This window comes from Cotesia typhae, unplaced genomic scaffold (assembly GCF_013202065.1).
Source record: "Cotesia typhae breed Kobodo isofemale line unplaced genomic scaffold, CoteBio_Ctyphae scaffold_152, whole genome shotgun sequence".
Classification (NCBI taxonomy): domain Eukaryota; kingdom Metazoa; phylum Arthropoda; class Insecta; order Hymenoptera; family Braconidae; genus Cotesia; species Cotesia typhae.
The window spans coordinates 9,748,609-9,774,096 of record NW_027423776.1 but is presented as its reverse complement, the minus strand read 5'-3'; the positions used below and the strand labels follow the sequence as shown (position 1 = coordinate 9,774,096).

Genomic DNA, 25,488 nt, shown 5'->3' with positions numbered 1-25,488 from the left:
AGGAAATCGAAGGAGGGTTTTGAAAACTACACAATATTCTCTATAAGAAAACGTAAACCGCTTTTGAAGAAAAAATTTTTTTGAATTGAAAACTCGGACTGAAAAAAAGACAAAAATTCGCATAATTAAGGATATTTGGATAACTTGGTATAACTTTGGATAAAAGGGATGAACGAAGGATATCGTTGGTAATTTTTTAACTTCAAAGTGTCCCCTAAAATCCCTAAGAAATTCAAAGCGCTGCGATTTTTTGTTCATAGTGCCCAGAAGCTTCAAATTCTGTGTTTTCGCAAAAATCACCATTATGAGCAATTTTGTGATTTTTATTCATTTTTCCATTGAAAAAAATTTTTTTTTTCAAAATTCTTCATTTTTTCGATCAAAGAGATTGATTTTTCAAGAAATTTGAAAAAAAAAAAATTTCAATTTTTTTCGAAATTTTCTCAATTTTTTTCGACTGTTGTTTTACCGCCGGCATTAGCGTTACCCAAAGCGTACCACGTGGAGGTTGCTCGGTCGGATTTACGCTTCTCACACACACACACACACACACACGTGTGTGTGTGTGTGTGTGTGTGTGTGTGTGTGTGTGTGTGTGTGTGTGTGTGTGTGTGTGTGTGTGTGTGTGTGTGTGTGTGTGTGTGTGTGTGTGTGTGTGTGTGTGTGTGTGTGTGTGTCTTTGTCTGCGTGTTTGTCTGTTTGCAGCTGCCGAATGACCTCTGTACGCACGGCAGTAACTGCTCAGTACCGTGTATTGCCACCTCTGTTCCGAATCACAGCTCGTAAACGCTCTTGCATGTTGATGCATCGTCGAATATCACGTTGCGAAATTCTTTGCCAACAACGTAACAACGCTTGAGTCAACTGATGAAGATTGTGCAGTTGCGGATAGTCTCGCCGCAATCGACGCCCAAGCATGTCCCAAACATGCTCAATTGGGTTCAAATCAGGACTCATCGCTGGATGATTAAGCGTTGTTACGTTGTTGGCGCGGAGAAAAGTTCGCGTACGAACTGCAGTGTGAGGACGAGCATTATCCTGCATCAAAATGAACCGTCTTGCCCCCATGCGTGTGCGCATAGGCAGGACGTGTGGCTCCAGAATTTCGTCGACGTACCTATCGGCAGTCAACGTCCCACGAACGATGACCAACGGGGTTCTGGTATTGAAGGACACGCCTGCCCACACCATGACTGATCCACCATTGAAAGCTGTAACTGGTCTCGTAAAACCATCCCGATCTCGTTCTCCACGACGGCGCCAAACGAGAGATCGTCTATCGCTGCCATGAAGACAAAATCGAGATTCGTCAGTCCATAATACACTGGTCCACTGTCTACGACCCCAATGGTGATGATCATGAGCATAGGCCAATCGGGCTCGGCGATGTCGTGGAGTGAGCATAGGCACGCGATTTGCGCGTCTAGCGCGTAGTCCTTGCTCTCGAAATCGATTTCGAACCGTCGATGCCGATATGTGTTGTTGGGGAGGACGTTGTCGACGATTGCGAAATTGATGAGCGATCGTGTGGGCATGCGCAGTAGGGTTTCGACGAGCTTCTCGAATTATAGCTCAATCATCACGCTCGGTAGTGATTCGTAGTCTACCTTGACCCGGACGACGATCGTAACTTTGAGTCGCGTTAAATCGGGCATAGGCCCGACTGATAACGGACTGGCTCACTCCCATAGAAGCTGCTACTTCCACCTGACTGTAGCCCTCTTGAAGGAGGGTAACAATGCGAGCCACATCTGTGGCAGCTAAATGTCGACGAGGCATATCAAAAAAGGTGCTTATCAAAGAAAAGCTTACATAAAATTCACGTAAGGAATTTAGGCTAAAAAGAAAACGTAAAATTCAAGTTTTGTGTGAGGAAAAGCCGAACTCCGCGGGGGGTATATCAATTTGTTTTTATTGAATTTTTAAAATGAGATTTAAAACTAAGGCAGTTGTAGCGGACAGAAAAAATTGAGTTAATTTTTTTTGACAATAGTGAAGCATTCTGAAGACGATAAAAAAAAAAAAATTAAAAAAAAAAATTTTTGATAAAAAAAATTTCGAAAAAAATTTTCGAAAAAAATTGAAAATTTTTTTTTTTTTTTTTTTCAAATTTCTTGAAAAATCAATCTCTTTGATCGAAAAAATAAAGAATTTTGAAAAAAAAAATTTTTTTCAATGGAAAAATGAATAAAAATCACAAAATTGCTCATAATGGTGATTTTTGCGAAAACACAGAATTTGAAGCTTCTGGGCACTATGAACAAAAAATCGCAGCGCTTTGAATTTCTTAGGGATTTTAGGGGACACTTTGAAGTTAAAAAATTACCAACGATATCCTTCGTTCATCCATTTTATCCAAAGTTATACCAAGTTATCCAAATATCCTTAATTATGCGAATTTTTGTCTTTTTTTCAGTCCGAGTTTTCAATTCAAAAAAAATTTTTTCTTCAAAAGCGGTTTACGTTTTCTTATAGAGAATATTGTGTAGTTTTCAAAACCCTCCTTCGATTTCCTATACGGTCATTATTTCCAGAGTTATTGATTTCCAAAGTCAAAAAAACTTTTTGCTTTGATTGACGATAACTCCGCGGCAAATTATCGTACAGGCTTTTTGATTACGTCAAATTAAAGGGTATTAAATTTACTAAAAGAGCTTTTAAACGAAACAATCGAAAAAATTTTTTTGAAGCCCGTAGACCTTTTTAAGACGAAAAAAAATTTCGAAAAATTTTTTTTCAGTAGTTTTCTTAGGATTTCTCCAGACCTGACGATGACAAAAAATTTTCATGGTCATATCTAAAAACTAGACACTTGGAGCTACAATTTGCTTTTTTTTTTTTCTGTGCGATCATTTTCCTCGGAGTTACAGCTCGCTGAAAATCACCAAAAAATTTGGAATTTTTTTTATATCCCTTAATTTTTGTGACTAGTGTAATTTGTCGTTTATTTTAAAAAGCGTTTAATGGAAAGGTAATTTGTTAATATGGATTTAATATTATCAATTATACAAATATTATATTTTATTAAAAGTTTGTTCATTCATCATTTTCGAGGATTATATTTTTCAATGAAGAATTAACTGGTATTCGAAAGTCCCTTGAAATTAAATTTAAATTCGAGATTAATTATTGGAAATATTTGCAAATATTGATAGGAATTATAAAATTAATTCTCACGGATAAATTCTCAGCAGTATTTTTTTATAAATCAATTAATTTTATTTTTCTAAAACATTTTTGACTTTAGATTTCGACATTTGGTTAGACAGATAATTTACAGTCGATAATTGAAACAATTACCGGGTTGTTTAATGCCAGCGTTATCATAATGATATTAATTTAATTACCTGCCGAAAATTAATGAAACCATTAATTAAATCAGAGCTCTTTCATTTTAAATAAGGATTGGAAAGATTATAGTCCTTAATTTAGCTTTGAATAACAGGAGTTAAAATGGCCCTTTATATGGTATTTAATTACTACTGAATGCGATCCTTTAAGTAAATTGATTAATCAAGTTAAAAATCAGCGATTTAAAATATTTAAGGAATTTTATTTATCGGAATTTTGTGGTATTGAATAAAACTTCAGGAGTAAAGTTTTGGGTATTCAGTAAATAGACTGATAATCAGTTAATTGATTAATTGGAGTTAAATATATAATCTATGTACTTATTTTAATAGTTTTGGAGGTCAATAATATTTAATTAGTGCTATTAAATATGAATCATAATAGGATTATTCAATTTTTATTTTTTAGAGTGATTGATAGCTATTTAAAATTGAAAAATTTATGAGAAATACTTTTAATTTTATAAGTAATATCATTTGTGGAACAAAATTTTTTTTTTTAATTGAAATTTTCACAGAAAATAATTATTTATAAAATTTTACTCTGATTTATGCTGATTTCAGATTAGCAAGACTTTGTTCTTTTTAAATTAGATGACGTTTAAAAAATTTGGCAATGGCAATCAGATAATGGTGATAATTAAAAACGTTAAACAATAATCCGGTGTAATTAAATTCCACCAAAGATGTGAAAGGCAAGGGGAGTAGTAAACGGAATGAAGCCACAAAAGAAGGCTATCGTATCGCAAAAGGCGCCAAAGTCACCAACGGTTGCCAAAAAGCGTAAAGTTCTTGACTCAAAAGCGGATAAAAAATCTAAAAAATTACCACTCTCTACTTCAACATCGTCTTCTTCTTTAGAGAAAATTAAAAAAAGCGACAGTGACAAGAAAAAAGACAAAGATAAAGATAAGATTGGTGAAAAACGTAAAAAACCCGAAATAAAATTGATAGATGAAAAAAAGAAGTCAAATTTAAAAGAAATGGAGGCCAAGAAAATAGAAATTGAAGATAAAAAAATGGACAAAGCCGATGAGTCTTCATTGGATTTGAGCTCGACCGGATCATCCACTGCTGGGATTGACAAAAAGAAAAGTAATAAATCGGATGATAAAATTAAGCCGGACAAACTTGTTGATGCTAAGAAAAAATCAAGTGAACTTGACAAAAAGAAAATTTTAAGTAAAGATTTCATGGATGGTACCGATAATGATTCGAGCTTGACTTCATCCCCAGTTTTAGCTGCTGACGAAACTAAAAATCAAGAGGGCAAGAGTACTGCGCTAAATTTAACAAATAAAAAGACTAACAAAGCGAAAGATGACAAAATCAAGAAGGATTCCAAGGGAAATAGTAATAATAATAAGGACCCCAAGGAAAATGGTAAAAATCAATTAACCAAAGATAAGAAAGTCGATCCGAAAAAATTGGACAGTGTTAAGGATGTTAAAAAATCAAAAGTTGTTCCGGTTAAAAAAGAATCAAATTCAAAGTGTGTCAGCGCAAAAAAATTAGCGGCTAAAAAGACTCTGCTGGCAAAAAAATCCGGCGAAATAGTGGGCAAGAAATTTACCGATAAAAAATTAAAACTAGTCAATAAGTCTAAAGATAAAGAGGATTCTTCGAGTGTCGATGAGGATGAAGAGTTATCAGTAAATACCAAGGCAAAGAAAAAGAATTCAACTAATGCTAAGTCTAAAGCTAGTAGTGGTAATAATAATAATCAAGATAGTAGTAGTAGTAGTAGCAGTAGTAGTAGTTGTAGTAGCAGCAGTAGTAGCAGTAATAGTAATAGTAACAGTAAAAAACCAAAATTAGCGAAGCAAATGAAAGCAAAGTTGCCGGTTAAAAACGGTAAATTGAATAACGCTGTTCTAAAGCGAGAAAAACTGAAGAAGATAACTGATAAAATAGTTAATAGAAGAAAAATGGAGTTAAAAGAGAGCGCGTACAAAGTTAGCATGGTCTGTGACAGTAAAAAAGTATTGAAAGAAGAGCCTTTTAATAGCGATGAGGACCAAGAGAGCATCAAAAAGGAAATTTTAAACGATAAAGAGGACGACGAAGAAAGTTTTCCCAGTGGTGGAAACAGCAATAGTGGAAGTTTTAGTAATGCTAGTATTAGTTGTCTTCAAGTGAAATCTTCTGAGGGAAAAAAGTCCTTGAAAACTCTATCAAAGTCGAAAACGAGCTGTAAAAAGCCGGTTAATAAAAAATCGGTTAAATCAAACAAATTGCCGGACGAGAATTGCGAAAAAGCGTCGCAGAAGAGTTGTTCCTCGGGTTCCGCTTCCGAGGATTCTTCAGATCCTTCGTCAGGAATGGTCAAACAAACTTCCAAGAGTGAGGATGTCAAAGCATCTAATTCTAAAAAAGGAGATGACAGTATTTTGAAAGTTGACCTCAAAGTCGAAAAATCTAATGAAAATGATAATAACAATGACAGCAATGACAATGACTTCAACAGCGACAGCCAGGGATCCTCTAGTGCGGACTCTGATGAGGACTACGAAAACGAGGTGGAAACACGTCGTCGGCAGAAGAAGAAAAAAGAAGAGGACTCGACAGACGAAGACCGGGCGCGTAGAATGCGATTATTTGGGTTCTGGAGTGGCCCGAAACGGCACCGCGTTGCGTCATTAAACGCATTAGCCAAAGTCCACTGTCTGTATGAGAACGAAAACGGTGGCGTTTATCTGGGTGGTTTCTGTAAACCAAAACCTGAGAAAGATAAACCAGAAAAAGGAAAAAAATCGTCATCTGGAAGTGCAACTGCTACTGCAGCTTCTGCTAAAGAGAAAGACGACAAAGAGGAATCTGGATGTAAAGAAAAGGACAGTAATAGCAGTAGCAGCAATAACAATAGCAATAGCAGTAAAAAAGGTACGGTGTCCAGTAAACCCGAGCCGGAGAATGTCGCTAAGAGAAATCTAAGGAATGTACCTGGTCTTCGCGGGAAACATTGGGACATGATGGAGTGTTCCTCTTCATCATCCTCATCTTCTGAGGACGAGTCGGGCAATGAACAGTCCTCGCAATCCCAGTCCCAATCCCAATTGCAGTCTCAGGCCCAATCTCAGCGCAATCCAGAAGTAAAACATGCTAAACGTGGCAGGAAGAAAAACTCGACAGTGAGGCGTAAAAAACCGGAGGAAGTTATGGATCTCAAGGATATGGTGGTCTGCAAGCGGATGGCTAGTTTGAATGCATCGGCCATTCTTGCGGCCTCATATATGGACGAAAAAAATCTGCAGAGTTCATCATCAACTGAGTCTTCATCTAGTGAGTCTTCAGAAGTTGAGTTTATGAAGCGTCGCAAGCAGCGCGGTGACTCAGGAGAAATTGCTGCTGAAAAACGAAAAGTTAAGCAAGAAGAGGAAGCGTTAAAGGCATCCAAAAAAGTAGTGATTGTCAATCAGGATACCGATGTCACAATCACCGGTGAGTTTAATCTTCAATTAAATTAATTGTCGCATTAGTTCGCCTTTGGGTTAGCTAATTGTATTTATTTATATGTATGTATCAGCAAGCATGTGTAAGGATGTGATGATGCGTGAGTGTATAAGAGGGGTTGTGTGCAAGATTTGCGTAGCAATTTGGACATACATGTAGTGTCTCTCTTGGATCTCATAACCCAAAGCAAATTCTCACTATCATCCATGTGCAGGTGTCTATGTTAATCAAACCCGATCAACCCACCACGAAGGTTTCTGTAGCATCGCTGGAATGCAATATAGAATCAGCTCAACCAGCCACACGCAAACTGCGGCAACCGCTGTGGCTGCTGAACTTCACGAGCAGGTACACCTTTCGGATGTTTCGACGGTGATAAAGGATTCCAAATGAAATTGTGTCACTATATTATACCCTCAAATTTCCGACAAAATTCTTTATGACCTGTCTATCCATCTCTTGTCCCATATTTGTATCTTTTATCCACGAAACGGTTGTATTGGGGCAAAATGAGTCTACAAATAATTTCTAGGGATGGGTATCGCTATTTTTTTTTTCTTTTTTTTAAGGTGATAGAAAGTTAGAGTCGTTTTTAAAGGGGTTAAAAAATTATTCTTAGTATTTTTGTAAAAATCAGTAATTTATAAAAACATATTTTGTCCTGACACGTAACACATACGACCTAGATATTATATAACCCATAATAATCCCATTATAACAGTTATCTTAATCAAAATTCTCCAGAAGGCGGAACAACCATGCAAGTCTTATACACCCCTGGGAGCCTTATCCTCGATGCAGCCACCAGGAAGTCAGGCCGCTCATCCGAACATGTCACCCCGAAGACACTCAGCATTCAGCACGCCTCATCAGCACGGTGAGTCCTTAATCTTCATCTATTTCCATTCATTAACTATCTACTATTCGAATTGTCTACCGTCTACCGTTTCAACCAGTGATTTCAAATTAATCACTCAACGATAAAACTTTAACTTTCGCATAACAATGCGACTTAATTCCCTTTTAAGACTCGTCAACTTTATAAGATCCCTTATATTACCCTCACCGTTTTATAAAACTCCCTAATCTGTTCGAATCTTAAAATCAAATCATAAATTCAAATTTCTAATAAAATTACGATAAAAAAATCTAAATACAAAAAAAAAAAGGCACTACATCCCCAAAAATAGTTAAATTTCCCATGAATTGACCAGCACATCAGTTACTATACCCAGCCCACCTGTCAATAGTTTTCTCATTTCTCTTAATTCTTTTTCGCTTACTCTCACAGCAGAAAAGAACCCCAGAACATAAAAAAACACCAGACAGCCAGGACTCGATTCAAGCGAAAATGGTCTAGTCTTTGGTAGTAGTATAGTAGCAGAGTCCAACCCCCATTTATTTTTCGCCCTGAAAATTCCTTCTCAGATATATTTCATCAACACCAACAAAAACGTACGTCCCTGCGTGACATGCGCGCGCAATTTTCTCTCTTTATCCAACTAAGGGAATTTTTACTCTATCAGAGTGTTTCGAGCTCTCTTGCACCCTTATATTACACACTCAGACACAACTATCTAACTATACATACAACCCATACTATTTCTGGTCCCCTGGTATTTGTAATTGTATATCGAGACGCCGCTCAACGTAACGTGTCTGACGTAGTTGTCATGTTCACACACAACTTCTCGACTTGGTATGAGAGTATCAACACATTGTAATCATTTATACCTATACTTACACTAGCATTTCATCCAATCCACACAAACATCCCCTTCTTCAGACGCGACGTTATAATATAACTACGCAGTAAGCTCAGCATACATGCCTGAAATCTGGCAGTATGTGTGTCACGGATAATATATACCACTAAAAGTAACACAAATATAAAATGATATGAGCAAGACAGAAATACTCCACACTGATATAATGAGAAAGTACCCGGTACCGATACTAATATACCAATACCAATACTATTAAACGAAGATGGACGACAATAAAGTGGGAGAAATAAGAGAGAGGGATTAATGTCGTGCCTCCTACTTGGAATATCGGAGCAACTGAAATGGAGAACGGAGAACATGATGAGACAGTTGTATCTGAAGAATCACCGGTGCAAGACGTACCGACTCCACTATCGCCATTACATTGTACATTGTTCATAAACCAAGTGTAAGTGTAAGTCGCTTACTACTTCTTGTTTTGTTCCTGTTCTTGATGTGTGCGCGCGCACACAACAATCAGGGAGTTCCTGATGTAAGTCCTATACTATCCAGTTTACGGTATATACCGAAACCAGAAGTGTCTGCTAAAGGGTAATAAACAAAACGGAGCTACTCGTGATTACTCCAATAAACTACCCACTTAATGTAATAATACACACCGTGCAAGTGATTTTTTATCTGATGATGATATGTGATGCAATTTTTAAGTTATTGTCTTACGTGTGCGTAAATTGTTATCAGGGATCACTTTAAAAGTCTGACTGAAATGGAACATGTGTTGATTGTCACGTAGGTGTTGATATCTGCTCACCGGCGTAGTAGCACTGACGTCATTATCAACATTTCCATAGTTTTGACGTGTCACGTATAACTTTCGTGTTTTTAATGTTTGTTGATGTATTTTTTATTATCTGATTTAAGTAATGATTCGCGTGTGATTGAAATTGGTTGTAGGTGGTATTAGAAGAAGAATAGAAGGGGTGGGTTTTGTTATCATGAAATTTGGTTCTTCTTTTACTGAAAAGCATACTCTGTGGAGAATAAAGCAATACCGGTGAATTTTCACACGTTATGCGCTATGTTTACGATAATACAGTTGGAGATCACTAAGGGATTTCGTTGGATATACAAGCATTTGGATTTCAAAGCACGTTTTGAGAATCTTAAAGTGGATTTAGGTGGCAAAGTGTAAAATTTACTTTAAACACTTTTTTTTTTTTTTTTTTTTTTTTGTTATTTTATTAGTTTTTTACTTTTGATGTTTTAATTTAAAAGTGTTTAGCTTTTGTGAATTGTTTAGTGAATTGTTTTTTTTTCGACGTCACGTGCATGATTTCAGGCAATACCCTTTACTTTATTCGGTTTGGTGTTGAGAGAATAGTTAAGCGGTATGAAGTTTTGCTGCTAAAGAGAAACAATGTAAATTGTAAATGGTTTTGAGCACAAAGAGGAAAATAACGTTAAAGTGAATAATTACTGTTAATCATTAGAGAGAAGTAATAACGTGAGAATTCAAGGTGGATAAAGATTTGTTGTTGAATTTTTATAATAAATGAAACTTTATAGTTTCAGGCAATAAATATTTTTATTGTTATTGTTGCTGTTTTTTGTGTAATTAAACTTTGAAGTTTTATTATTGGAAATTATCGGGGGAATTTTAAAGTTTTTAAAATTGAGGAAAATATTTTAACTGTTTTGTGTTTGTTGATGAAGAATAAAAAGAAGAAATAGATTATTTGGATGCATCAAAATAAAACGTTTTAATATTTAACGGATCGGATTGATTGACGATAAATCGATAAGTATACGGTGAATAAAACTCACGTGAAACTGATGAACCCTGTCGATTTATTTATAAACAGTCGAGAATTTAAGTGTATTAAAAAATAACAAAGCACACTGATTTGTTTATTGTTGTATATTGTATATTATATATGTTATATATTGTATATGCATATGTGTACATACGTTATTTACGTGGGTTAAATAAAATTGGTAAATCACGCGCGTGCGCTACCAAAAGATAATTCCTGTGAAACGGAAGGAAACCGTAACAAGAGGATTAAAGAAGCGTGAAACATTTCTGATAAGAGCAACGGCATTTTGTTGTTAGATAATATTACAGATTATTGTATTATTGTTATATATATACATACATTTATATTAATTTATAACACATATATATGTTTCATATATTTTTGGATTTATTGTTCAAGCACGAACGCGATATGATTCTAGCAGGTTAGTTTTCGATTTATTTATTTACTTTGTCAGTTTTTTTTTTGTAGTGATGTAGTTTATAGTTATTGATAGTAGGGCTGGTTTTTAATTGGGTTTCAGAGTCTCCCGTGGTCATGTATTTCGAAGGTATTACAGCTGCGGATGTAAAAAATTAATGGTCTCCGGTTAAGTGAATGGGTCGCTAAATTTTCTACGTCAGTGGAAAAATTACTTGCTAATTGTTCAATATTTGACATTTTAAATAATGAGCCGCAATTATTTTAATTGGAGCCTAGTTTTTTTTAGGAAAATGTAGAAAGTGTTAGTGGTAAAAATAATTGTTTTGAGGATTCACTATTGAAATTTTTGTAATTGTTTTACAATGTGGTCCACAGTACTTCAATTCCCCAAAAAATATTAATTTAAAAAAAAATATATTTTAATTAAAAAAAAAATTCACATAAACTTCATTTTTTTATAAATGAAATTTGATAATTATTAATCGATTAAAAGTATCTGGTAACACGCCGTTAAATGACACTGAGCGTTGAGTCTGGACGTTTTAAAAAAACCTCCCTTGTACAAATGCGATTACCATTATGAGTCACCGAGTAAAGAAAGAAAAAAAAAGAAAGAGAAAATATAAGAATCGTCAAAGTGTCTAGACATTAACTTGGGGAATAAAATTAGTCATTAGTTGCGATTATTTTTATTCTTAGCCGTGACATGATTAACTCTCGTATCTCATCGGAACTAAAATAAATTGCCATGCATCTATAAATACTTATTACACTTACACATTTAATCCCCCAAGGAAAAATATGTAACACTAAAAATCATCAAATCAACAGTTTATTATGCAAAAAAATACATAAAAATTTTATAAGTCCCGAAGCAATAATAGAATATAACATATTTTTATCAAATGAATTGGAGCGATGTGAACACGTCAGCAATTTATACTGATAAAATAAATTCCAAGCTGAGACTGGTCATCCAGGAAGCATTCAGTATTTGATTAGATAGCCAGTAACGAAAGCGAAAAAAAGTATTTTTATAATTTCCACCTTCTATAGCTCGCGAGTGAGTTTAACACGTGCACCAGTGGTCACCTGGTCTGCCTTTTCATATCGATCGCCGAGGGTACGACTCGCAGCTATTTTCCATCGAGCAAACCGAGGACCGAGTATATTCGAAAGCTCTGCTCTGGAAGTTCCTATTGAGCACGTACTAAACCGTAGAGCGACGAGCTCTAAAGCTGTAGATGATGAGGAGCTAGCCCATCAGATCGCGACATTTTTTTATTACTTTTTCCCTCATACATTTTTCTCCTTCACTTTGTCGTTGACGTCAACTTGATGTCCTACTTGTCATTTTCGGTGTTTAGTGTCAGGAGCGGTTATCTATTATGCTCTATATCACATACTTATACCTATACTGACCAGTTTGACACTTGATCCATTATGAAAATATTATTTGTCCTCACACACCCGGTAGCAATTTTTATTATGAAATTTTCATGATAAAAAAAAGTATGATTAAAAAAAAAAGAAAGAATTCTAATATTCTTTGTTCAAAAATATTATTACAAGCTAAAATTCTGTAATTAGAAAAAATTGTAACGAGTTCTTTAAAAACTGTATATTTTTTTCATTAGTTTTTGCTCGGAAAAAAAATTAAAGCTTAATCATGATGCTTTTTACAATTTTGAAGTTTCTAAAAAGTTCATAAATTTTAGAAAAATTACAATACTTAAAAAATTTCATGTTATTTTGTAAAAATCACGCTTTTTAACTTACGAAACGTCATTTTTAAGAATAATTATAATTTATTACTACTGCTACCTGTCAGAACTCTTAAAAAACTCCATTTTTAACATTTTTTTAATTTTTAGAGTTCAAAATTGTCTACACTAAAAAAAATTAAAAATTTCTTGAGCCAAGAAAATTTTTTCTTGCTCCAAAATAACTTTTGTCTTCTTTAAAATTTTCTTGGCGCAAGAAATTGGTTTTTTCTGTGTATAAAAACTTCTTACAAATAAATATATCAAAAAATATTTTTCTAACAAAAAAGAAAATAATAATGAATACTCAAACTCTTAAATTTCGATGAGTATTTTCTAACAAGTCACAGAAAGACAATCAGTAACCGAAAAAAAAAAAAAAAAAAAAACGACGCGTAGTTCCAACGGTCATTCTCCGACAATAACATAATTTTATCGATAAGTGATAACAATAAAAATAATAGTTGTAACATTACAATATGGGAAAGGAAGAAGGAGCGGTGTCACACAAGCTGTTGATACGTATATTTACATTTAGATGTTATAATATAACATAAAAGTGTGATGATATGGCGGGTGCGCACTTTCACGCAGCCAAACGAGTTGAGCACCGCTGGCTCAGTTAGCAATACTGCGTCTCACTCCATAATAAAACGCGACAACCATTCGGAACCGGCCTATACTGCTATGCTGCCTTCTGTACAGTACTCCATACTCTCTCTTCTTTTCTCATATCAGCTTAACGTGTACAATGTACCGTACCCATCGTCTCAGTTCTCAATTCTGGCAACACAAGTTAACTTAAGTTGAATTGAAGAGAAGAATTGCGGATCCCTCTTCACATCGTTCCCAAATGAGTCGGGGAAAAAAAATTTATAAACTCACTTCTCTACCAGAGAATCAATTCCAGTTTTATACCGCTCTCCATACTTATATATATATATATAAAATATATATACATGTCCATGACAATAAATACTTGCTACCAACTATCAGCGACTTTGTCCTTTCGTTTTTAGTCTTGATATTCAAATTTATATTATACATCATAATCAGAACACGGCTTTTTAAATGTTAATAAAAATATCATTTCGGACGATGAAAAGAGCTCAAGTTTTACATGATAACCATGTTAAACATTGTATCTAGTGCAGACTCTAGTCTCGAGAGCACACTCTACGCTCAACTATAGCGATGCTGAATGCATCTATAGTAGTGATATATAATGTAATGCATAGCAGTTGTGACTACATTTTAAAGTGGCATTATACATGAATACAAATGAGAATTCGCTCCATATGTTTCTATAATATTCCACGGGTCAGAGCTTTTCTATGCTAGATCTGACTGTGGACGATTGTGACAGCAAGATATCACATACCAGTCATCAGTCATTAGTCGTCAATTTTTTTTTTTTTTTATTTATCAAGATTTTTGGTTATCTATCGCGAGATATATTTATGCAAATAAATAATAATAATAATAATAATAATAATAATAATTTTATTTTTACCTTTATTATCACCTAAAAATATAGAAAATTGTAAAAAAAAAATTTCATGTCAAGACCTTTGTCCAAAATTGGCAAAAAAAAAAAAAACCGGAGACAAAATTTTTTTAATTTTTAAAAAATGTAAAGATTGTTGATGAAAATTAAATTAGCTGGCATCTGAAAATTTTTTTCATTAAAAAAATTAAAAGAAAAAATTTTACATGTCGACGATTTGAAAAATCACTCGTGCAATTTTTTTAAAGTATTTTTTCACTCGTAATTTAATTAATGAAAAAAATGTCAGTATCATAGATGGTTAAAGTTATTTTTTATTAAATTAAATTCTAAATTGTTATAACCAAACCCACCAGTTAAATTTATAACACAAAAAAAAACTTCCTGTGTTAAATTTCATGCACTGAAAGCAAAGCAGTTTAATGTCATGGGTCAAAAAGGGTTTCCTCTAGTATTTCATCGACAGAGACAAACTCGCGGCACATAATATCATCACAAACAAACTCAAACAACCATCTACCATATTCTATATTCTCTATACCGTATGAAGTATGGGGTAGGTGGGGCACATTAATAACTATAAAGCGTTAGGTATCAGCTCACGCTCCCATGGCTCGTCCACCCTCGTCTTTTTACCAAATATATACATATAAATACAACTATCTCTGCCGATCACTGAATGAAACACACCCCCGAAGATTCCCAACTGCGTCATTCCTTGAGAGTGTCGCAGTATCCCCAAGATATTGGATTCTCAAGAATACATTTACATCTATATATATATTTATTGAGGACTTCAATCAGGCTATTCGCATCTTCAACCATAACCAATTCCTTTACATCTTATTTTTATCAACACCGACGCACTTCCTCCCTCTATTCAATTTACTTTTTATTTTATTCATCGATAATTTATTAATAAATATTTTTGTTTTTGTTATCCAATTTATTCCGATTATCTATCAGCGTGTTATAATTAGGACAATTAATATATAAATAATAAATTTAAAAAATTTAATAACCAGCATAATAATCTTGCGGCCTTGGCCTGGCACTAGCCACGTGACAAATAGTCAAGCGATATCGTTTGTAAGACTGTCTATATATATCCTCATAAAATTTATAGCAAGACGAAACGAATATATGCATTTACGATTTATTTAAGTAGACTAATGCTAAGTACATTTTAATGTTTTGCATTAGTATGAAAAAAAAATTTTTTTATTTATCAATACGCAAGATAAAAAATATATTTTTAAGAGCAATTAAAATTTTTAATTATATCTCTTTTTTTTTTTTTTTTTTTTCAATTTGTTCAAAATAAATTATCAAAATATTTCGTCGGTAATTTTGTATGAAATTAAAAATTTTTGCACTTTAAAATTTGGAAAAAACAATTTTTTTTTTTAATTTTAATTCTTCGAATTTTCGTAACAAAAAATATGTAGATTGAAGAATTTTATAATTACCGATTTTTTTGATAAATTTTTTCTTAATATTTTGACATAAAAAATTATTAAATTAAATTAAAAAAATGTTAAATTTTGATCATTTTTTTTAGTCTAGTTTCATTTTATTTATTTACTGTTTTTAAAATAAATTTACAAAACATTATGTGCAAAAGTCAAGAGCTTTTTCATGTTAATAATTTATGATAATAAATATCATAAAAAAAAAAAAAGAAAATAGAACTACTATGTATATGTACTTATGAAAAATAGACTTGATAAAGTAACAAAATAAATAAAAAGTACAAGAGATGAGACGGGGAAGAAGTAGTTTATTGTGGAAAATATCTGTTTATGAAGGAAGATATGAAAAGACAGCTCGAGTATTGTGTAGAGTATGTAAAGTGTATAATAATGTAATGTATAAAAGATCGAGTAGAGAGCGGGCGTGAATTTAGTGTTGAGTTTCGTGTTAACGGTTTTTAGCTCTTGAATTTCTCTCACGCTGTTAGAGCATATCGGGTCAATGTGTCGGATGTCTTTTTATTTATTTTTAAACTCAAAATTTAAAGCTGCAGAATATATATATCACGAGATGTCAAGGTATTAGACATCCGACTCGCAGAATAAGAAGTTAGACTCAAACTTTTCGCAAGTACATGCAAATGGAAATAAATTAGAGCGTTCGTTAGCTTGTCAAGAAAAGAACATGCTAGTTAGAGATTTGCTTTTGCTTTGAAGACAATAATCATCTTTAAAAATTAATTGCTTGGAATTTAGAAACTTTCTTCAAAGTAATTTTTTCTTTGAAAAATCGAGTGTGAATTTACACTTAATTTTAATCCGAAAAATTATTATTTAAAAAATAATAAATTATTAATTTTAATTAAATAAAATTAATTTTTAAATGGCAATTTTGAAGAATTTTAAACAAATAAATTATTAGAGAAAAAATTTATCAAAAAATGCAACTTTAAGAAATTAAATGCAATTTTTTTTAAATATTAAAAATTATTTTTTCATTTTTATTCATCAAAAAAATTTTCAACGAAATTAATTCTCGAGTAAGCAAAATTACATGTAGAAGTGTGATGTAACTAATAGTTGGATAAAGAACATCAGGTTTGCTAAATTTTTCAAGACTTTAGCTATAAAAAGGATATTTTAAACTGATTAACACCCGAGGAACGTCAGCAAGAGTCTATTAAAATGCAGTAAATCAATGATTGTATACAATTTATCCATTGTGCCGACCAGTAATCGTTTAAATCCATACAAACTGGCTCAATAAAAAGCGTATAAAAAATTAGCATTTGTATTGCTGAGGTCGTCATGTACGAGTCAGATAAAGCTGTTAAATATATAATACATAATACATAATACTGTCAATACCCCCATTAGTACCGATATATATTAAATCCAATGTAAACTATAAATTTTAAGTAAAAAAGCCATACCGTCTGCTGGTTTTATAAATAATATAGGTGTTAAAAACCCGAGCGAGTAAAGCTAAACGTGACAGTGAAAATATAACCGGAAGTGGAACCCTTTCGACAGAATATAAATAAAAAGGGCCACAGACTTTTAAAAAGCTAAACTATGTATTATTGGAATAGAAGTCTTACAGTCTTACCCTAGTTATTGAGATATAGGGAACAGAGGTCGCCGTACACGTTAGCGATATATTTTGTGCACCTAATACTGAATTGAAAGACGCTAAAGGCGCCCTAACGCTATCCAAGAGGGCGGAAGGAATACGGAATAAAGGAAAGGTTTTAAACACAGGGAGGAATTCCGGGTTATAGTCATTCAAAGTAAAGACACAAGACGGTCATAGACACTTTAATAAATACCTTCCAGATGGTTTTTTTTTTTTTTTTCTATAGAAGATAAAACAACAAATCTAATGATCCAATTTAAAGTAACAAATTTGCGGAGTAAATAATTTTTAATTGATTTAATTAAAATTGATAAATAAAAAAAAAATTTCTTAAAATTTTGATGTAAAAAAAAATTTTTTTTTTTTTATTAATAAGAAAACTTTTTACCAAATTTTTCATCTAAGACCTTGCAGCGCATTAGCAATTTATTATCGCGATAATTTTTAAATTAAAAAAAAAAATCGTTCAAATTTTTACTCAGGTCATATCTTTTTTCTTCTGTCAAAAAAGCCTCCTTTCCAAAGCCCATTTGGCCGGAGAATAGTAGCCCGACCGAAACGGGTTGGATTAAAAACCAATAGTTCTTCTTACTCTTCCCGATCCTCACTATTTTAATATTTGAAACCCATTCTGAGCTTGGCAGGATGTCCCTAATTTTCTGGAGCGTTAAACATCCTTCGCGTAACGGTTATATTGTCGAAAGAACCTGGTGCAAAATGGGAGCGTTCGAGCATCAGGAGAAGCATAAGGAGACGAGTAGGTAAAAAAAGGTCTATACTGTATACATATATACATTTATACATTTATAAAAGATGATGAAGTAAAAGAGAATGTGAATAAGAGAGAAGGATATGCATTTGCATTTGAAACTCCAGGGCGTTTTAAACAAGTTGCAAAGGCAGATAAGACAGGGACCGGTTGGTATATATTTATATATATTATATATATATATATATATATATATATATATATATATATATATATATATATATATATATATATAAGCAATACATGAGCAACAGCTACTTTTCTTTCTCACGTCTTCGTTGTCTTCACACTTATTTTCAACTTAATATAACCTTGCAGTGTATGTATTATATGTTCTTCAAGGAGTACTCTCGTTAAATTTCGATTTAAAACTACTGTGCATATGTCAAAAGATCAAGGATGGTCTTCATACATGTGTTAATATGTGCGTATGTGTGTTTTGATATGCTGACAGACGTTTTATAACATTATTAATAAGGATTAAATTAATTTGTCGTGTAACGCATTATAATACGGAAGAGAAATTAAATTGTTAAATGTTATACTTTCATGATCCATGTACGGATTTTTTTTGTAAATTGAGCAGATCGAAGTTGGGCGTTAAGAGATTGCTGATTCGTTGGTGTGAATTAACACCTCGTGTTATATTAGCGGGTTACAATAGCGAGAGTCAGGAGATTGAGAATGGAAAATAAAAAGGTGAGGGCAGTAAGAGCAAACTCTACGTTATATACTTACTTATTATTAAAGTACGTACTCACTTACAAATAAAACAATTCGCTATTCTAAGAAGGATAGGAACATTAAACTCACCGCTCTTTTCTTTCTCGAGACTTTCCCTTGGCTCGACCCACTTTTTGTTGGTTTTTTAATTTTTTTTTCTTTCTTTTTTGTGGCGTATGCTTCGATTGTCGACAATCCAGTCATATCTACTATGCTGAAACGTTTAATATATACGGGGAATATCCTCGGGCGAGGTTAAAAGGTATCTAGAAATTTGTAGAAAGTATTTTTATGCAATGAGAGTTTTATTTTTATGGGTTTGGTTTTTAGTTTTCAAAGTAATTTAAAAGGGTGAATTTTTAATGAGTTAGGAGGGAAATTTTTGATAAAAGAAATTCAAGTTAAAAAAATATAGGAAATGTTTTTGAATCGATTTTAATTTGATATTTTTTTTTTATAGAATTTTTGGATGTTTTTATTGAATTTTTTTTGTGGAAATAATCATTTAATTTGTTAAAACTTTTTAAATTTTGTCAACTTGTAAAAAATAATTCTAAAAAAGACGAAAAATTATTAAAACAAAAAATTAATTCAAATAATATTATCTCAAATATTAAAAAAAATAAAAGCACAAATTTTAATAACCAAATAATTTTTAAACCGGATATAAAGCACCTTTAAATTCAAATCTAAAAAGTGACTAATTTAATCTATAAATATTAATGCACAGTAAATGAATATTAATGAATAAGAAAAACAACGAAAATAAAACAAAGCATAATTTATGTAAATAGTAATTTGATACAAATAGCAGTATACATTAAAAACATCGACATTTATCTAAACACACTTTCAATGATTAAATCCTGATTAGCATAATTATAAAGATTATAAACATTATAAAGATCTACCACATCAGCAGTGATGTAATAAAAAATAGTAAACACTATATAATAGCGGGGGAATAAAAAATAAAGCAAGATTAAAGAAGTAACTCGATCAGCCACGGGGATCTCGGAAAAGCTAGCTCTGTGCTCTATAATATAAGAACGATGTCGGCATACTGATAACGTTCTGGTCCAGTAGCCCCAGCGTGTCGCAATTTAAAAATCCAGAAGCACTCTAATCTCTTGTACTCGCTGGAATGCCTTCAACGAGTCTGCAACAGCAACCTTGCTTGCCAATTATATAGCTTCACTACTAATACTAATGCTAGACTCCATCAGGGTACAGTCTGCAGAATACAGTAGAGCTTCGGGCTGGCTCAGACTGGATAATAGGGAATGGTGTCCGGAAATCCAGTAAGTGTACTCAGCGGTATCCAGGCAATCAACCGACCCTTTATATTACTTATACTTCTCCATACCTTTCACCGAGTTTTTATCAACATTTCCAACGATTTTTTATTCTTTTTTATTTTTTTAATGTCACAAAAAATTGAAATTTCCCTCAGAAATTCTAATTAATATGTATATTACACATTACATCTTGTTTAGCACAAAAAAAAAATTGCTGGGGTGTCAAATATTTTACAGCAAATTATTTTATGTCGCATAAGCATGTAAGCATGATAGAATCATCAAATTCCGTGAATAGCGGGGAAATTTGAAGAAATATATGTGGCTCGAGAGATCTCTTCGTGTAGAAGTTGATCAATTTTTGGCCCGAAAATTTTTGGCACTCTGCCATACAATCAATTTTTAATTTAACGCACAAAATATGCTAATAAAGATAAAAAGTAATCACAGGCAAGAAGGTTAGAGAATAATTTCATTAACTACTAAAAAGTACGGTGTAAATAACGATAGTTTAACAGTTTACGGACTAATAAATTAGGAATGTAGTAACTATGCGACAAGAAAATCTCTAGTATCCTTGTGAATTATGACACACTAATGAGCCAAAGTAGCGAAAAAAAAGTTAAATGTTAATGTCTTTTAATACTATTATTTTAATAATTATTTTTGAAAATTTAAATAAAAAAAATAAAAATAAAAAGTATGAAAAATTGATTTAAAAAAATTAAATAAAATACAATCAAGATTTAAAAAAAAAAATGCAGAACAAATTGAATAAAAAAAAAATTGTCCCATTTTATTTGTTGGCAAAACAACGAAAATCCGAAACTTGACACATATTAAAATTACAAGACATGTATTATCAACCAGACAGACAAAACTACAAAACTACCCTAAGCAAAAAGCAGATGTTGACGTGTCACGTCGTAATCTCATCAGAAATGAGCCCCACGAGTGAGTTTACCTCAGTAAATCATTTGGATCACTGATAATCACAATGCAGTCTTCGAAAAATGTGTTTTCAGGGGCTGAGCTTCATTGAAAGCAGCAGGCAGTTTGGTCTTGGTCGCTGTTAGGTACAAGCATCATAGAAAATCATTTCATCGTATCTGGCACGAGTCAGTGGCTGGTGAGTAGGCAGAATACGGGATGAAAACGAAACGTGTGGCACGAGCTGGGTAGGTTGAACAACTGTAGGCCCGCGGGCATATCACCGGATGAAGAAAAGAAATATCTCAAGTTGGGGATGGATTCGGTGTCCCAAAAGCGTACCGCAGAAGAATTTACAAAAGAGTAACCAGTAAAGTGAGCTGGCTGGTATGATCCGAATACCTTTTTTCAATCTGATGGAGATAAAGATGTTGATGCTGATGATGGACTAGATGTCACTAAAATTAGGAGCAGAGAAGCTGGCTGGTTTTTAAGAGGACATGGCTTGGCTATTCACCTCAGAAGTGAATGAGTGAAATGCTGTAAAGAGCAGAGATAATGAGTGAGCGAGAAGATGCGGGATACTTGGATTAAATAGAGGGAGAATGCACTCGACCGAAAATAAGAATAAGAAAAAATAAGAGAGGAAAAAAGGTAAAGAATAATATATATAATAAAAAAGGAATAAAAAGGACTGGTGGTGTTGCCGGATGGAAGCCAGAAGATGGAAGGAGACGGAGGTTTTAAACAGAATGAGGGAAAGAAATAAGGCATCCGGTGGCGACCAATTGGGGATAAGAGTCTCGTGTAAGTGTGGATGTTTTTGGATGTATTTAAGAGCAAGAGGGTGAGAGAAGGCAAGTAAAAGCTTGGTTGTGTTATTTGGCAGCTGTGTAGCAGCGGTAACGGGCAGATGCTTCTTCTGTTCGTGAAAACGTCTTTGGGCCAGCCGGCCTGGCTCTACTCCACTGCACGAGCAACCAACTATAACCCCACGTCTACTTCTACGTAAGCGCTCTAAATCGGAAGAGGAAACAATCGGAATGAGGAGAGAGACAACATTTCTCGAGGTGCTTCCATTCTTGTTTTACTTGTTGTTGTTGTTGTTGTTATTATTATTATGAAGCTGGATATCAAGAAAACACCTTGTACTCGCGGTTTCTGTTGGAACGGCACAAATGATGTCCCTTGTCACGCAAATATTCACCCTGGGTATCCCAGTTTGTAATTAGCTCCTTTGGAATCATTTCTCAGGCGACGTGGCTCAGTTGTTCTCGTTTTTAGTCAACCCTTTTGATGACTTTTTTTTTGCTGTCGTTATCAAGCTAGTTTCTGAAGTTGGATCTTTGGATTCGTTTTTGAGAGTAATGTGAACCTTTTTTAATTACTTATTGTTCGTTTTTGTTTGGAATAGAATTTTAAAAGGGAATTTTTTGTGGTTTTATTGGTCATTAAATTTCATTTTCAAAATTACGATCTTCAAAAATAGGACAGTAAATTCAATTCTCTCTAAACACACTCATAAAATTGGATCGATTTTAAATTCCAAAATGACCAATCATCAATCGTAAAATGAACAAAAAATGTCCTTCGAAATTTGATCGATGGCTTTTAGTTTCCGGGAAAAATAATGTTACCAGCCAAACAATTCAGTATAATTCACAAAATAACATATGATTCAGAGGGAAATAAAAAAACGAACTGGCGTTGCCTTGTTGACACATATATCACAATAGCAATTTAAAATTGCGGAAAGCTTGATAGCATAGTGCGGAACTGTCGAAGATAACAAGATATAACACTACTTGGTGGCTTGAAGGTGAAAAATATATATAATAATACAAAGTTTGAACATTAAGCCCCTTATATATATAATATACAATAGATCTATATACAAGAGGACTGAAAAATAAATAAATACGGTTAGATGTGCAGTAGATCAGCCGGAGAACGGGAATCCGAGTACACCAGAGAATGTATGGGTATAAAATGATATTGTGTGTGTTTGCGGGGCGTATTGCTCGATCGGAAGTGGATATCTGTGTTGTTCGGGCGTCGTGCCAACGGTATAACAACAAAACGGCATTTTCAAAAACTTCAAGACTTGCTGAATCCTTTTCTTTCTGTTAGATTTTTTTCAATGTTCAGATAAATGACAAGCACAGTATATTTATAAATATATTGAAAAATTCAGACGAAAAAGTCTGCTCTTTTTCATCACATTTACCGGATTGCTATCCAGCGATATATGTATAACTATATAAACGGTGATATAATGAAAAATAGCGAAGGGAATACGTCGGATTTTCCAGTAGGTTTATTGCCGTTAACAGATTCACTACAGCCAATTTATCACCATCTGAACTAAACGTTAACGGCTGCCTTATATTTATATATATACATATGCACTGCACTTTTATTCCCGATTAACGTCTCCATGGGCTGCCAGATAAAAATCTCCGTGGCAGATAAAAAAACATATTTATCAAAATAAAAAAGGGTTGATTAATTATCAATATCGCATGTCAGCGGCTTCATAAACACTCCTATCGTGTAGTGTGTTGGGGTATTATTCATACACGGCATACTCGCGTGCTAATCGTTAGTAACTCAGCAAGGTCAGTTTTGCCGTAAGCACGTGTTATGTCTCTAATGACAAATACACTGGAGTGACAGCAAATACTTTTAGAACAGTAAGTGCAATAAAAAAAAAAATAAATAAAATTATTTGGCTCAAGGGAAATATTCTTTGGAAAATTTGAGATCATTTTTCTTCTTAATTAAAGATAAAATAATTTTTTTTAATTATCTTCTTGCTTCAAAATTTTTTCTCATGCATCTAGATTTTTTTTTGTCAGTCCAAAAATTAATAAACTAATTAAATTTCACGATATTATCAATGCAAAGTTTAATAAATAAGCAGCAAAAGTCAATAAATATTACCGACACTTGCAATTACCTTAATCATCTCCAATCTTCCAGATAACTAGATCAAAAGTTGCTTAAAAATGAAACGAAATTAAAGCACAATTCGGTTCCGTTTGGTTTGATTTGTTAAAATATGAATTTTGGCTGCAGAACTCTTGAATAAATAGGAGGTATTGAATTTGTTAATGGAAATTGATTAATACTGGTTCGATTGTGTCAATATTTGATCCTGCGAAAAATGGATTTTTCCATAAAACAGTTAAAACATTCATTTTATCTCACAACTGCAAAAACATAAAATGCAAATCTTTATATTTTTGGATCCAATTTTCCGGATGAAAAAAACTGAAAATTTTCTTGGTTGAAGATAAAATCTGGAAAGTATCTTTCAAAGCAGAAGTTAACAACTAAAAACATTTGCATGATATGAAGTCTGTGGATTTGCTTATGAAATTTTCAAGGTCAGTTGAAGTAAAGTCTCAGTGTATGTTGGTTTAAATAACCAGTAATATTCCAGTAAGGAGATTTGATGCTCAACATAATATTCTTTGTTTCATGGGTTGTGAACAAAGGATATTGCTTCTGGCACATGTATAGTTGTACTGTATGCGCTGTAGGGACTGTAATGCCAGACATGCCAGGTCTTTCAGCGACTAGTTCTTCGAATCAATATGTATACATGTACAACTACGTAGACAACTTAACTGCACACATATTTGTATCTACTACTAGAATATTCGTGCAGGTGCAGCACACTGCCACTAGCTAATTTACACAGAACGGTCCCTATTGATGCGTTAGACGTTAAACGCATATGCAATGACGTCAGACCTCAAGGGAAACTGGAGTTACATTTTTTATAATGTAAATTTATATTCTATTATGTCATATTGCGTTATTTTGAACAATCTCAAAATTTGATCATTTGAAAAATTTTTAAACGAAGAGATTTTTTTTTAATTAAGTTAATGATTCTGTCTGTCACTTCAAGAAATTTTTGATTGAAATAGATTGTAACTTATTTAAAAATAGTAAATTGATATCTTAAATTAACAAAATTCTCAAATCCAAATTTTCTTGATTTGATCCATCAATTTGTTAAATTAATTCAAACTTAATATTTTTAAACAAAGGTCAAATTTTAAAGATAATATTTTTTTTGAATCAAGTAATTTTTTGAGTTCACTTTTAAAAGCTTCAATAATTAAAACAATATTTAGTAATTAATTTAAACGACTGTATGTTCAATCTTTTTTTTTTTTTTTTTTTTTTTTTTTTTTTTTTGACAAAACAAAATTTTCAGATGGTTGGTTTCTGAAATGTTCAAACTAATTCAAACCGGGTTAAGTAAACGCGGATGAATTCGGTTATATCTGCAGACAAATATGACGTAGATATCCAAAGAAAGTTTACAGAATAGTTTGAATGTCCGGGATAACAAGTGCAGTCTGATGGTGAATATTAGAGGAGCAAACGACGGTGTTATGTTGAAGCTGGACGGCTGTCGTAGATTATTATTATTATTATTATTATTATTATTATTATTATATATCGAGTTATTTATCTTGAGCATTCTTCGATACGGTATATACGGTATTTGTGATCTACAAATACCGCGGGCGGATAACTCGAGGACTGTTTGGAGGTTTAAGATATAAGAAACCCCAAGCCGTAGAATGCATCGAATTCGTG

General features: G+C 33.0%; 1 protein-coding gene across 4 annotated transcripts in view; it reads left to right on the top strand.

Moving 5' to 3' along the window:
• Nucleotides 1–25,488, top strand: part of LOC141536506 (uncharacterized) — a 64,376-nt gene that overhangs the window by 1,851 nt on the left and 37,037 nt on the right. For 2 of the 4 annotated variants that reach the window (XM_074257081.1, XM_074257083.1), the window contains exons 2-4: nt 3,915–6,791; nt 7,018–7,151; nt 7,548–7,680. In XM_074257081.1, coding sequence (XP_074113182.1) covers nt 4,067–6,791; nt 7,018–7,151; nt 7,548–7,680 — 2,992 coding nt within the window. In that variant the 5' untranslated portion in view covers nt 3,915–4,066. Of the gene's footprint in view, nt 1–3,914; nt 6,792–7,017; nt 7,152–7,524; nt 7,681–25,488 lie in introns of all 4 variants that reach the window. The other 2 variants (XM_074257082.1, XM_074257084.1) reach the window with 2 other exon arrangements.